Source organism: Myiozetetes cayanensis, unplaced genomic scaffold, assembly GCF_022539395.1.
Source record: "Myiozetetes cayanensis isolate MyiCay16 unplaced genomic scaffold, myiCay2020 scf837, whole genome shotgun sequence".
Taxonomy (NCBI): Eukaryota; Metazoa; Chordata; class Aves; order Passeriformes; family Tyrannidae; genus Myiozetetes; species Myiozetetes cayanensis.
Window position 1 is genome coordinate 4,090 of NW_026088116.1, and position 15,379 is coordinate 19,468.

Genomic DNA, 15,379 nt, shown 5'->3' on the forward strand with positions numbered 1-15,379 from the left:
AAATGCTCTCAATGAGCATTTTGTGTCTCACTCTGGGAGGAGAGAGATGAAAAGGTGAGGAGTGTGTCAATCTGTTCTTTGGACATGGATTCCTGGCTATCTGTGCAGTTTCTGTGTAGGGGAACAGTTGAGTGTGATGCTCCTGCAGCTCCAAGCTGCCAGCACAGGACAGCTGAGCACAGACTGATGGGCAGACCAGCTCTTCTGTCTGCACTGAGGGACCGACCCTGTGCCCTCAGAACCCACAAGGCTTGACCTGCAGTGACGTGGAAAGGTCATAGATTTTACACAGCCACAACCACTCCTAACTGTAACAGGCACAACTGGGGGAACAAACACAAAGAATTCCCTCAGCATAGCCCTTTCTTTAGGCAAGGTAAAAACAGCAAAGCTGAGAAGCTCCTGGATGTATCAGGAGCACATTAAATTGGAGATCACCCTGCATTCCAAGTTCCCTCTGCCAGCATAGCAAGAAGGAGTCCTTGGGAGCCCATCCCAGAGTTCCTGCTTTCAATGCTGCGCTCAGGCAGCAACAGCCAGAGCTGAGGGGAGGGAGCTGCAGGGAGGTCTGACTGAGGACAGAGAGCCTGAGAGTGGGGTGAATGTGAGATGTGGCTTGTTTGGCTGCAGCAGCCTGGTCTAACTCAGCATTGACTTCTCCTCCTCAACAGATCAAAATACTCTGAGGAAGCACCAAATGCCCAACAGCAGCTCCATGGCCCAGTTCCTGCTCCTGGCATTCTCAGACAGGCGGGAGCTGCAGCTGCTGCACTTCTGGCTCTTCCTGGGCATCTCCCTGGCTGCCCTCCTGGGCAACGGCCTCATCCTCAGCGCCGTAGCCTGCGACCAGCACCTGCACACCCCCAGGGACTTCTTCCTGCTGCACCTCTCCCTCACAGACCTGGGCTGCATCTGCACCACTGTGCCCAAAGCCATGCACAGCTCCCTCTGGGGCACCATAACCATCTCCTACACAGGATGTGCTGCAAAGGCCTTTTTCTTTGTCTTCTTCATTTCAGCAGAGTTTTATCTCCTCACCATCATGTGCTACGACCGCTACGTTGCCATCTGCAAACCCCTGCACTACGGGACCCTCCTGGGCAGCAGAGCTTGTGCCCACATGGTAGCAGCTGCTTGGGCCTCTGGGTTTCTCACTGCTCTGCTGCACAGAGTCAATACATTTTCCCTGCCCCTGTGCCAGGGCAATGCCCTGGGCCAGTTCTTCTGTGAGATCCCACACATCCTCAAGCTCTCCTGTTCACATTCAGGCTACCTCAGGGAAATTGGGCTCATTCTTTTTAGTATCTGTTTAGCATTTGGTTGTTTCATTTTCATTGTTTTCTCCTATGTGCAGATCTTCAGGGCTGTGCTGAGGATCCCCTCTGATCAGGGACGGCACAAAGCCTTTTCCACGTGCCTCCCTCACCTGGCCGTGTTCTCCCTGTTCATCAGCACCTCATTCATTGCCTACCTGAAGCCCCCCTCCATCTCCTCCCCATCCCTGGACCTGACTGTGTCAGTTATTTACTCAGTGGTTCCTCCAGCATTGAACCCCCTAATCTACAGCCTGAGGAACCAGGAGCTCAAGGATGCCCTGAGGAAAATGATAACTGGGTGTTTTTCAGAAACAATAAACTCTCCTTCTTCTGCATGCCAATCCTCTTATGTAGTGCATTGGAGGCCCACCATATCTTGCCCATTTTTTTTCTTTTGGTAGGGGTATTATTTCTTGACAGTGTGTTCGCACCAAGAAATCTTTATATAAATAATTATATATATATAAATATTAAAAAAAAAGTATATAAACTCCATTGTCAGTTCAGTGTTTGTCTTTCTAGCCTGTCCCAGAGGCTGTAAAAATTGGGATTTGTATTCACTGTGTGCTTAAACAAAATAAAGAACTCATGCATTGACTGGTTTCCCTGACATCTTTCCTCTCTGACTGCTCTGGAGCTGCAGGGTCGGTGCCTCTGTGCAGAGCTGGGCGACAAAAGAGTCCCAGCAGAGCAGCCCTGCCAGGGAGCAGCAGCCCTTCTCCTCTGTGGCCTCCTCCTCCTGCCCTTGCCCACTGTCCTGCAGAGCCTGTGTTGTTTGAGGTCTCAGTGCTCGGGCAGTGGGTGCCAGTCCTGCTGCAGGACTGGGCAGGGACTGCAGGCAGGGACAGCTACAGGCACTGCTGGCACAGAGCTGACCTCTGCAGCAGCACTGCCCTCCTGCAGGGGCATCTCCTCAGGGCAGGGCCTGAGAGCTTCCATCTCCTCTGCAATTTGCTCTGCAGGTTGTGCCCAACACAAGGCCCTGCAGAGGAAAACAGCATGAGCAGCACAAGTGTGGAGGGCTCAGGGTGGGGGCACCCAGCAGTGCCCTTGCACAGCCAGCACCCTTCCCAGCACTGGCCTCTCAGCCCAGGACAGGGAGGTTGTTCTTCCCTCCAAGGAGGGACAGAAATGACCAACTCAGCAGTCCATGTTTGCCCTGCATGGAGAGGATATGCATGTGTGTCACAGCTTGGGGGTGGGGGTGGAAGGCTTAGACAAAGTTTCTTGGAGAAGCCTCTCGTTGAACTTCGAGAGGCAGAAAGAACCCCCTTGCTTTCCAAATTCCTACTCAGAGAGGAAACTCTCCCTAACACTTGCAAAGGCCAGAGCCATCTCAGAGGTTCCTGGGGCCTTGGCAAAGGCAGACATGGAACCAGTCTGCAAACAGGGCAGCAAGGAGGCTTGGCAGAGTTCCAGACTGCTCCGGTTCAGCAGGGAAAGGGACATGGCAAGTCCTCCTGCAGCCATTGCCAGGCATGGGAAGGAGAAGTCAGGGATTGCAGAACCCCTGTGGGAGGGAAAAGAAGGGGATGTTGTGTGCCCAGACTTTATCAAGGCCCGTGACATGGTCTCCTGTGGTCTCCTTGGAGTGAGACTGCTGAGAGATGGACTGTAGAGTGTCAAATAAAATCCATGGCACAAAGTCCTCCTGGCAGCAACTTCCTGATGAAATCCCTCAGTGACCAACCCTTGAACACCACTAGAGAACATATTTCTTATCTCTCTAGTACAATGGGACATAAATGTGTTTTCAAGTCCTTTGTGGATGATGTCAAATTTCAGGGAGCCCTTGAGTAACCTGTCCTGGTTTAAAGACACATCTTGGGGCAGGAACTCCGATAAAATGAACTCACTCCCCTTTTATTCCCCACCAATGCAGGGAGACAAATTACTAGGAGGTATAAGTGAAAATTAACAGTTCACTGACAAGAAATACAGCAGCAAAACCAGCAATACCAACAGAACAGTTCAAAGCAACAGCAGAGAGAGAAATTGCCTCCTCTCTTCCCCCCTGACCCAACTCCCTTTTGTAAACAGGTCAAAACAGGGATCAACATGTGCCTCCCTTCCCCCTTTTCCCCTGAATGAACAAAGAACAGAAAACAAAATCAGGGGAAACAGGCTGCAAAGCAGAATCTGGAAAACTCTGTGGTCTGAGCTAACCTGTGCTGCCCAAGAACACGCTGACTCCAGAGGGGTCCAAGCGGGGCAGAGCCGGCAACTCCGGTCTGTGCAGTGGCGGGGGGGAGGCAGCGGCTCTGCTTGATTCCATGGAGTGCTGGGCAGGCACAATGGCCCCTTGGTTCCAGGAGATTCCACAGTGTCCCTGCACTCCTTTGCTTCCAGAAGGCCCGGCAGTGTCCCAATGAGCCCTTGGTTCCAGGAGGTTCTGCAGCATCAGAGTGGCCCATTGATTTCAGGAGATTCCACAGTGTCCCAGGGTTCCTTGGCTTCCCTGAGGCCCTGCAGTGTCACAGTGGCCACTTGAGCCCAAAAGGTTCCTCAGTGTAAGAGAGGCCCCTTCATTCCCAGAGGTTCCCCAGTGTCACAATGGCCCTTAGATCCAGGAGTTTCCATTATGTCTCAGGGTTCCTGCAGTTTCTCTGAGGGCCTGCAGTTTCAAAATGCCTGCGTGGATCCATCAGGTTCCAAAATGTTTCAGGGTTCCTCCCTTTTCTCGATGCCCCAAGTGTTTAATGGCCCCTTCATTCCACAAGATTTCACAGTGTCCCTGTGTTCCTTGGTTTCCATGAGGCCCTGCAGTGTCACAATGGCCCCTTGATTCCATGAGGTTTTCCGGGGTAACAATGGCCTCCTGATTTCATGGGTTTTAGCAGTGTCACAATGACCCCATTATTTCATAAGGTTGTCACTGTCCCTCAGTTCCATTGGCTCCCTTAAGCCCTGGAATGTCACAATGGGCCCTTGATTTTATGAGGTTGCAGAGTGTCATCACAAAGCTGACCCCACCAGGATGGAAGTTTTGGGAAGGATAAGGGTAACTGGGACAGGGGAGCACAGCCTGCAGCAGAGATGGCCAAGGGCTCTGGCAGGGCTGCAAGGCCCAAAGGCACCCAGGCCTTTGTGCCCTTGGCTCTGGCAGCTGCCTCTGCCTCTCAGGCCACCACAAGCCACTTTCCTGGCAGCTTCTGCCCTTGGGTTCTGCCTCACCCCTCCCTGAGCAGCCTGGCAGGGCTTGCACAGTTTTGGGCCTTTGTTGTTGCTCCCTCTCCCATCCCACTGCCCCCCAAACAGCCCTGAGCCCCCCGGCAGGGACAGGATCTGCTGGGCCAGGGCCTGGGGCTCAGCCTTGGCCTTTGTGCTCCCCAAAACCAAGGCAGGCTTTGCTCAGCATTGCAGGGGCCTGCCCAGAGCCTTTGTCTGCCTGCACTCCTGGCCTGCAAGGATCTGCTCGAAGGAGTCCCTGGGGAGGCTTTGTCAGTTCCTGCCCTCAGTGGGGCCCAGCAATGCTTCAAGGGACTGGGATTTTGGCTTCTGACTTCTTGAGCAGCTTCTTCAATCTTCTCTCAGTACTTGAGGACAATGGATTTGTCTCTATACACTCTGTGGGGCTCATTAAAATAGAGAAAAACAAATTCATTTCCTTCCTTTAATTGTCTTCATGTTTTGAATTCTTCAATAACTAATTGGAGTTGTTTTGTAGTTTAGCTAAGGAGGAAAATTTCAAAGAGCAACTCGCAAAAAATAACTATTTTTTTTATGAAAGGCAATGATTTGCACAGAGTCTTGGGATGCAAGAGGGTCAGGGTGCAAAGGATTTGGACACAAAGATAAGGTGGCAAAAGAGGTTAGTAGCACCTAATCATTGACCAACTTGACTGTTATCAAGGGATTGAATAGCATTTACTACAACTGAACAGAGACTGAATTATAGATTCACAATAACAACACTCACATCAGAGTTAATTCACACTGATATCTCAGATCTTTTTGGTTTTTTTTAACTTTTGTAGATTTTAGAATTTGTTGTGTAGTGAATATATTTTAATGTAGCTGTATTATATCCCTTACTCTTAACAGAGTAGTTACACATACCCAACCTTACTACCCCATTCCATATCAATCCCTCTAAACTCCGTTTTTAGTCTTCTTTTCAAGGTAGAATTGTAGTAAAACACCCTAAGGCCTGGACCAGAAGATATCACACAGACACAGTGACCTTCTAGGCAGAACTTTTTAGGAACTCCCAGGATTGTGTGTGCTGCGAGGAAGATGAAGATGAGGAAGAAGGGATCCCAAAGACTCCAAACCCAATTCCTGAAGGGGTGTGTCAGGAGGCAGAATGGGGCAGAACCAGGGCTGCATAAACCTGGGATTGGATGGACCATATCATAAAATCATAGAACCCTTTTCTTGGGGAGCACACATGGTATGTATTCCTGTAGGCCTAACAACTCATTAAAGGACCAGGTCTCTTTATCTTATCTCCTACCTGAATTGGCCTGGAGTCTTTTTCTCCATGGTCTCTTAAGGCAGCAACACCCACACCCAGGCAGAGATGTGTGGACACACCAATATCTGGGTGTGTAAAGGTCCCTCTCCACAATTCTCCTGGTTGTCAGTGAAACACTCCCACACATCCCTTTGTGTTTCCCAACAGACAAGGTTCCAGGAGGCCCTGCAGGGTCGCAATGACCCCTTCATTCCGTGAGTTCCCACAGTATCACAGTGACCCCTTAATGCCACGAGTTTCTGTGCTTTCCATGTTTCCTTGGGTTGATTGAGGACCTGCACTGTCTCACTGGGTCCTTGATTCCACCAGGTTTGACAGTGTCACAATGGTCCCTTCAGCTCAAGGACGCCCTGCAGGCTCACGATGGCCCTTTGATTCCATGGCATTCAGCAGTGCAATAGTGGTCCCTTCATTCCATGAGTTTCCCCAGTGTCCCAATGGCCCCTGGACTCCACATGGCCCTGCAGTGTCCCCACAGAGCCTTTGATTCCAGGAGATTGTGCAGGACGAGCCCTGGGAGGTCCCCATGGAGCCCCCAGGACAGCAAAGTGACATCCTGGTTCTTGAGGAGCCCTGAGAACTTCCCCAGGGGGAAGGGCCGGATCCTGCCCTGGGATGGGGAACCCCAGCTGGATGGACACCCTGGGAATGAGAGGCTGGGAAGCAGTGCCGGGAAAGGGCCCTGGGGGTGCTGGTGGGTGCCAGTTGGCCCTGAGTCAGCAGTGCCCTGGCAGCCAGGAGGGCCAAGCCTGTGCTGGGGGCATCAGGGAGGGGATTGTCCCGCTCTGCTCTGCCCTGGGGCGGCCTCACCTCAAGATTGGGGCAGTTTGGGGGCATACAATGGAAGGGAGAGATTGAGCCATTGGAGAGTGTCCAAAGGAGGCAACAAAGATGGAAAAGGGCCTGGAGGGGAAGGTGTGTGAGGACACTGAGGGCACTTGGTGTGTTCAGCTGGAGAAGAGGAGACTGAGGGGAGACCTCACTGCAGTCACAACTTCCTGGGGAGGGCTAGAAAAGGGGCAGGCCCTGAGCTCTGCTCTGTGGGTACCAGGGACAGAACTGAGGGGATGGGCTGGAGTTGTGTCAGGGCAGGGTTAGGCTGGATCTTGGACAAAGGTTCTTCCCCCAGAGGGTGGTTGGGCACTGAACAGGCTCCGAGGGCAGTGGGCACAGCACCAAGGCTGACAGAGCTCAAGAAGTGTTTGGATGATCCTCTCTGGCTCATGGTGTGAACCTTGGGGATGGTCCTGTGAAGGGCTGGGGTAGTTTTAATCTAGGCCTTCTTGGTGACCAGTTTGTTACCAATAAGTGGCCCTGTTCCCAGTATTCCATGTGATTTTTACATAAACCAGGGTATAAATAAGTAGGGAGGAAAGTCCTTCGCTCTCTTCTCTTCCCGTGAGGTTCAGGAGCAGTGGTCACTGTGTTGGTCTCGCTTATCTGGAGGTTGAGCTTGCAGCGACCGCTGGTCTGCCACGTGGAAAATTGGAGAGTGTGTCCTTGTCTGCCAATCTTACTTTTCTAAGGGACGAGGTGAAATTTGTTTTCATAGTTATTTTGCTAGTTCTTGGGTTTGATTGTGTATATCTGTATATCGTGGGTTTCTCCCTTTTTCTCCCTTTTTCCCTTTTCCCTTTCCCTTTGGAAAGTGTTTAGATTCCCTTCACTGTGTACATAGCATTTTAATTGTATATAACTGTAATATAGGTAAAGTATATTTTTTTATATAACTGGCTTGATTTCGGTTTCTTCAATTTTTATAGATTTTTGTTTTTTTTTTTTTCTTTTCCCCTAAGAAAAGAAAGGAAGGAGAAGGGGTTATTACTGTGAGTTCGGGCATTTGGCAGAGAGCCAAGTCCGAACCATCACAAGGGCTAAGGGTTGGACTGGATGATCCTTGGGGGTCCCTTCCAACTCAGCATATTCTGTCATTCTGTCATTGTCAACCCTGTGTTCAGCACAAATCCAAAACACAGCCGTGCACTGGCCATGGGGAAGAAATTTAACTGGACTCCCCCTGAAAGCAGCACACCCATTATGGGCTCTCACACAAACATCCCACAGTCCATTTACCACCTGGAACCAGTGACTCTGAGTTCCTGCTGCCCCAGCCCCAGGGATGGTGTCCTTGTCTGCTCATTCCTCCACACTCTCTTCTCAGTGATGGCATCTTAACCAGACAAGCCCCTGGGAATAATTTCCTCCTAAGTCTTCAATTCTTCTGTGGTTAATTAGGCAGATCTCAGGAGTGAAGTGCATTCAAAGTTAATATATTGTAATAATAAAACCACAAATAAAGAGGTCTTTTTTGTGTCCTGTTCAATTTTTTTTCCTGTTTTTACAATGATATCAGCAGTCCCCAGTCAATATTGATCCCACGCACTTCCTAATTCAGTTTGAATAGATAGGAAAAGCAAGATTCTGTGTCTGACAATCCATCAGACTTTATACCTATCCCCACACCACCATTGCCTCATCCAACCCCTGGGACTCAAAGCAGCTTTGGGCAAATCTGAGCTTCCTCCACTGAAGGCTGGACCTGCAGGTTTCAGCTCCTTGGCCCCAACTCCCACCTGCTTGGCTTGGAGAAAGAGCTGCACAAAGTGGGTTTCTGTGGCTGGGTTTTGGTAGCGGGGGGGCTAAAGGGGTGGCTTCTGTTGGAAGCTGCCAGAAGCTTCTCCTGCCCCATGGAGCCAATACCAGCTGCTCCAGGACGGACTTGCTGCCACTGGCCAAGGCCAAGCCCATCAGGAGCAACAGGAACAGCTCTGGGATAACAGATTTAGGGCCAGAAGGAATTGCAACCGGGGAAGAGTGGAGTGGGAACATGGGAACAGCAATGCAGACCCCAAGGGCGGTGCAGAAGGAGGGGAAGGAGGTGCTCCAGGCACCAGAGCTGAGGCCCCGCAGTTTCTGGGGTAGCATCGGGGTGCAGAGACCCCCCCTGCAGCCCCTGGGGGAGCATCGGGGTGCAGAGACTCCCCTGCAGCCCCTGGAGGCTCCCACGCTGGAGCAGGGGGATGCAGGAAGGAGGCTGTGACCCCAGGGCAGGCCCAGGATGGAGCAGATCCTGGCAGGGACCTGCAGCCCGTGCAGAGGGAAGACCAGGCTGGAGTAGGTTTTTCCCAGGAAGGACTCGTGGCCCCTGTGGGGGACCCACGCTGGGTCAGCGCATCCCTGAAGGACTGACCCCATGGAGGAGGGACCCACGGGACAGCAGGGTGGGAAGAGCTGCTGTCTGAGGGATGGACTCACTGGAGAGGTCCATCCAGGACTGTCTCCCATGGGAGGGACCCCAGGGGAGCAAGGAAGGATCCAACTCCTCTCCTTGAGCAGTGACAGAAACAAAACTGACTGTAACCCCCATTCCCGTCCCCCTGCACCGCTGGGGGGAGGAGGGAGAAGGTGGAAGGAGGGGTGGGGGGAAGGTGTTTTTCAGACTGTTTTATTTCTCACTCTTTGGCTTTTATCCTGTCATTAATAAATTAAATGCTATCCCTACTTTGATTCTGTTTTGCCCATTAGGAAGCGACTTTCTCCCCATCCTTATCTCTACTAAGGAATCCTCAACTGTTTGTTTTCCTCTCCTCTGTGGAGTTGCAGAGGGAGGGGAAGGTAGTAGCTTTTAGTGAGTGTTTGAAATGCCGCCAGGGTCAACCCACTGCACCAACCCCTGTGCTTGGGACCCTTTTGTGATGTCACAGCCCACCCTTTCCATTCCAGAATAGCCCTTGGCAACCAAAGAACCAACACCCCACAAGGTCAGAATGCAGCCCCACCCATCTGCCCCTTGATGATGGCCCGGCCCATCCTCTCCACTCTGGATTAGCCCCTGGAAACCAAAGAACCAACGCCCCACACCCCCACAGTGCAGCCCCACCCATCTGCCATGGGACTCCTTGTGAAGTCACAGCCTTTCCCCCAGGAAAGAAAGCCTGTAACCTTTGGGTTTCAGGTGCAGTTATTGGGCCACCCTGGGCAATCCATGGGCAGCAAGAGCTTTCTGTCCTGCCACCTTTTGTCTGGCAGGAATCTTTGTCCAGATTCAAATTTGGCAGTCGGACTGACAATTCCAGCACGGGGCTCCTGCAAGCGAACGACAGCCCTGCCCTCCAGGAAAGAAACCCCTTCCCCTCGGTCTCTTTTCCTCTTCCTTCAAATACAACCTGCAGGGCAGCTTTCTGCCATCTCTTCTCTTGGGAATTGTGAAGATAGACCCGCTCCCAGGTTTTCTCTCACCCCCCACACAATTGCTATAAGTTGAGAGAACGTTTATGCAGAAAAACGAGATTTGATTAGGGAGAATAATATTAAGATTTATTTCTAGCAAGTTAAAAACTAAAGAACTATATCTACAACAATTCTGATTAGGTAAAAGTACTACGTATTTATAAAAATACCCCTCCTCCTTTGTACCAGTTCAGGAGGAGAAGGAGTCTCTTTCCGGAGCTCCAGGTCTCAAAAGTTCATCTTCTATTATCTTTAGGATAACAACTCTGATTCGTTGCAGCTAGAACTGTTTTTCTTTCTCTCTCTCCCCTCTATGTTGGCCTCAGGGCTGGGCCTACCTCCCTCCTGGGCTAAGACCAGAGCCTGGGGGTTTACCCAGGCCCTGTAGGGTCTTCCATGGACTGCAAGGGGACACTTGCCTACCATGGATCTTCATCACAGAGTCACAGGGGATAATGGCTTTTGAGTCCACCCCTGTTTCCTGTGGGGTCCCTTCCCACAGGAGAACAGTCTTTGATAGACCTCTCCAACATGGGTTCATCCCTCGGACAACAATTCTTCCATTCTCTGCTTTCCCTCAGGGTCACAACATCAGCTTCACTAGCATGGATCCCTCCCTAGAATCCCACATCTTATCCGAGCTGTCTCGCTCCAGCCTAGGTCTCGCTCTCCATGGGCCACAGGTCTCCAGCAGGATTCTGTTTCATTCTTCCATGCTTTCTCATGGAGTCACATCTTCTTCAAGCATTCTTCTTTAAGCATGGGCTCCTTCATGAGCTGCAGAGGGTCATCTCTGCTCCCCAACAGTTTTCCACTTGTGGCAGGGATTTTTAGTTTTCAGTCTCTTCCCTGCTGAAAAGAGAGAGAGAGAGAAAGAGAGGGGAAAAGTAGCCTCCCCTTCAAGCTTCTCTTCCCTCTCCTCTGACTGCTAGCTTTGACCTTGGAGGCTGTGCTATCTCTCTGGAATTCCTTTTGCAGCATGTCTTGTCCAGGTTCTTCTCTGAAACTTTTTTCTCTCTACTCTGTTACAAGAGAGAAGGGGGGCTTCAGTGCCACAACTGCCCCCAGCCTAGGGCCAGGGGAGGAGGGGGCCCTGGTCCCCTTGGGGCCTGCCTCCTCTCCTACATGGCTACTAATTTCATCTGCATCACCACCTTCTCTTCCGTTTCTTTAATTGGCAGAGGTGTTACTAAAACTTCTGATTGGCTTTTTCTCCAGAAATCCACCTGGAGAAAACCATTTTCAGCCCCAGTGGGGGGAAGGTTTGGCAAAACCACAGCAAAGTTGGATGGACAGTCCCAACTCTCTCCAAGATCAGTCAAGGGCTCTGAGCCAGAGAGGGGATGAGAACCGAGTACAGGCTTGGGAATTGCTGGGAGGGCTTTTGAAATGAGTGTAGGGAAGGGGATGTCTAAGAACAAGTCCCTTAGGAGAGGGAAGAGGAGAGGCTGAGTTTTGACCCCAGCACTGGGGTGTGCAGGGCAGAGCAGAGAATCTCCCCCATGTACGATTCTTGTGGATCTGTCTTTGCAGTTTTGACAGGCACTACTTGTCACAGCCTATCCTCTCCATTCCAGAATAGGCCCTGGCAAACAAAGAACCAACACCCCACACCAGTAGACCAGACCAACCCATGTACTTTGAGCCCTTTTGTTATGTCACAGCCTATCCTGTCCATTCTGGAATAGCCTGTGGATACCAAAAAACCAAGCCCCTACCATGTGACAGCTCAACCCCATCCGTGTTCCAAAGACCCCTTTTTGATGTCACAGCCCATCCTCTCCATTCTGGAATAGCCCCTGGCAACCAAAAAGCCAACGTCCCAAAACCCCGAAATGCAGCCCCATCTGTGTGTCCTGGGTATCTTTGTGACGTCACGGCCATCCTCTCCATTCTGGAATAGCCCCTGGAAACCAAAGAACCAAAGTTACAAAACGTCAACATGAGCTTTCTGTCCTGCCACCTTTTGTCTGGGAAGAATATTTGACCATATTCAATTTTGGGAGTCTCACCAGCAAGTTCAGTGCTAGGGCTCCTGTCCCAGTTTAAAAGAGACACAGGTGTTTTTCTGAGGATGAGTTATGAGAAAAGACCGAAACTCCTCCCTCTAAGCAATTAAAAATCTAAAATTAAGAGGCTCCAGTTGAAGGAAGACAAATTATGGAAAAGGAAAAATAACAGCCCTTTATTAAAAGGTATGTGTGTATTGGCAGAAACAACAAAAGAAAACAAGTAAAATAACCAAACAATACTCCTATACCCACCAAAAATCCTCTTCAAAACAAACCAATAAACAAGCAAAGGACAAAAAGTAAACAGTTCAGTTTGTGCCCTTTGGTGCAATTCTAACCACAGGCAACAGGGGGTGCCGTTGGGTCACTAAAGATGCAGAACTTGTAGTGTCCTGTGCCAGTCACCAGGGGGCGCTGTTGGATCACTGGAGATACCAAGCCTGCAGTTCTTCTGTTGGCCAGCAGGGGGCTCTGTGGAATCACTGGTCACTGCCATGTTGGGGTAACACCCTCCGGGGTGTGTTGGAGAAACCAAAATTGGGTTTCCCTCCTGTCGTGGTTTTGCCCACCAGCCCATCCCTGGGGCTGAGGATGGTTTTGTCCAGGTGATTTCCGGACAAAAAACCAATCAAAAAGTTCAGTGACGCCTTTGCTAATTACATCTTTAAGAAAACGGAAGAGAAGGTTGTTGCGCAGTTGAAATTAGGAACAGCAGCCATGTAGGAGAGACGCGGTGGGCCCGAGGAGGGCCAAGGCCCCCTCCTCCCCGGCTTGGGCCGGGGGGGGCAGGTGTAGTACTGAAGTCTCTCTTCTCTCTTGTAAGAGAGTGAAGAAAAAAAAGGTTTAAAAAACGAACTGCTTAGATGAGAAACCGCTGTAGAAGAATTCCAGCCATGAGATAACAAGACTTTCAAGGTCAAAGCTGCAGTCGCAGGAGAGAGAAGAAAAGTTCGAAGGGGGGAGAGCTGCTTTTTCTCCCTTCCGCTCTCCCTCCCTTCAGCAGGGTAAAGACTGAAAAATAAAACCCTGCCACCTGTAGAAATTTGTTGGGGTGAAGAGACCCCCATGCGGCTCACAGAGGAACTTGTGGATGCACCAGAGATTTGTGACTTTAACAGAGAGAAAGCCTTATGCTGGAGTAAAAGCGGCTCAGATGAGGCAGAGTCCTGTTAAAGACTTTGTGACCCTCGAAAGGATCGATGCTTATGCTGGAGCGAGACGACTCAGATAAGCTTGGGATCTCAGTGAGAGATCCATGCTGCTGCTGTTGAAGATTTATAACCCTGAGGGGGATGAGGACCTACACTGGAACAGAGAAATGGTTCAGGTAGGGATGTTGGGATCCATGTGTGGGATCCGTGCTACTGGTGCTAGAGAGAACCTACGCTGGAGCAGAAAATTGCTCAGGTGGGATATTGGGATCCGAGTAAGGGATCCAGACTTGACCCATGCCGAGAAGTCAATCAAGGACTGTTCTCCCATGGGGAGGGACCTCCATAGGGAAACAGGGGTGAACTCTTAAACCATTATCCCCTGTAACCCTGTGGAAGAAGATCCATAGTAAGCAAGTGTCCCCTTGCAAGTCTATGGAAGGAGACCCTTCAGGACCTGGGTAACCCTCAGCCTTCGGTTTTAACCCAGGAGGGGGGTAGGCCCAACCCTGGAGGCCAACACAGAATAAGAGAGAGATAAAGAAGTTCCAACTACAATGAAAGTACTGCAGAGTTACTGGAGAGAGAGAGAACTGGAATTCTGAGAACAGAAAAGGACTGCTTCTTTTCCTTGGACTGAAATAAAAGGAGGTGGGGGGAAAAGTATCTTCTGTAAATACATAATACCTTTTACTTAAGTAGAATTGTTGTAAATATAATTCTTTAGTGTTAGTTTGTTAATAATAAATACTCATACTTTTTTTTTAATTCAGTTTTTTTTTGTCTGCATAAACCTTCTCTCAACTAGTAGTAATTGTATGTGGAAGTATAAAAGTAAATTGAGCCAGGGCAAAACCACGACACCTCCCCTTCCCCACACACACTGGGAAAAGGGGAGAGAGAGGGGGGAGAGAAAAAAACAAAAAAAAGAAAAGTCTTCCAAAATGTGAAAAAAACCTTACTCTGTTCGGCTGGTCGAATTGTGCGGTTTAGTTTTCCTTCTCCCTTTGATGTGCACAAGGATCGCTCTAAGAAAAGAAATCAGTGGGAATGGGGAAGAGGAAAAAAAAAAACTTTCCAAAATAGTTCCTCTCTGATGAAAATCCAAGCAGGATCCACAACAGACAACCAGGGTGAGAACAAAAAAAACAACACTGAGATCTCGTCCGACCTTGTTCCAACCTCAGCAGAAAGCCTGAACTCCTCATTCCCATTTCTCAGGGAACGAAGAAGAAAAAAAAAAAAAAAAAAGAGCTCCTAACCCCTGTTTCCCAGGAGATGAGATTCTGAGCCCTTAACAAGAAAACAGGTTCCTTTCTGCTCCTTAAGTGCCCCCTTAACAGCTCTGCATGCAGTGGGCAGAGGGGAGGGAAAAAAATTCCTGCTGAGTTTCTAAGAACCAGCAAAACCATGACCGGAACCCTCCAGTTTGCAACACTCCAAAGAGCGTCGCTGATGCCAAGGACAATTCTGATCCCCCTCAACAAACACTCCTCCAGCTGTGACCCTTGTCTAGTAGGAAACACAAAGGGATGTGTGAGAGAGTTTCACTGACAACAGGAAGAATTTTGGAGATGGACCTTTACACACCCAGATCTTGATGTGTCCACACATCTCTGCCTGGGTGTGGGTGTGAATTGACTGTGGTGTGACTGTTGTTATTGGGGGTCTATAATTCAGTCAGAGTTTAATTGCACAAATTATATTGAATCACTTGCTAACTGTGAAGATGGTCAATGATTAAATGCTACTAATCTCTTTGACCCCCTTATCTTTCTGTTCAAAAACTTTTGCACATGACCCTCTTATATCGCAAGGCTCTGTGTAAATCACTCCCTTTCATAGAAAATTATATTTTTGTGACTTCCACTTTAAAATCGTCCTCCTCAGCTAAACTACAAAAGAACTCCAATTAGTTGTTGAAGACTTGAAGACACAAAGACAATTAAAGAAAAAAAGAAAAATTTGTTTTTCTGTATTTTAATGAGCCCCAGGGTGTGTTTAGAGACAAGTCCATCATCCTGAGGTACTGAGAGAAGATTGAAGAAGCTGCTCAAGAAGTCAGAAGCCAAAGCCCAAGTCCCTTGAAGCATTGCTGGGCCCCACTGAGAGCAGGCACTGACAAAGCCTTCCCAGGGACTCCTTCCAGCAGATCCTTGCAGGCCAGGAGTGCAGGCAGACAAAGGCTCTGGG

At 49.8% G+C, this 15,379-nt stretch overlaps 1 protein-coding gene across 1 annotated transcript; it reads left to right on the top strand.

Moving 5' to 3' along the window:
* Positions 1-691: 691 nt before the first annotated feature.
* Positions 692-1,666, top strand: LOC126652414 (olfactory receptor 14J1-like; the record flags this gene model as incomplete). The annotated part of the gene is given in 2 exon segments (XM_050339148.1): positions 692-1,607; positions 1,610-1,666. Coding segments are annotated over 2 exon segments (967 nt in total), but the record flags the coding sequence as incomplete, so codon positions are not given.
* Positions 1,667-15,379: the final 13,713 nt, after the last annotated feature.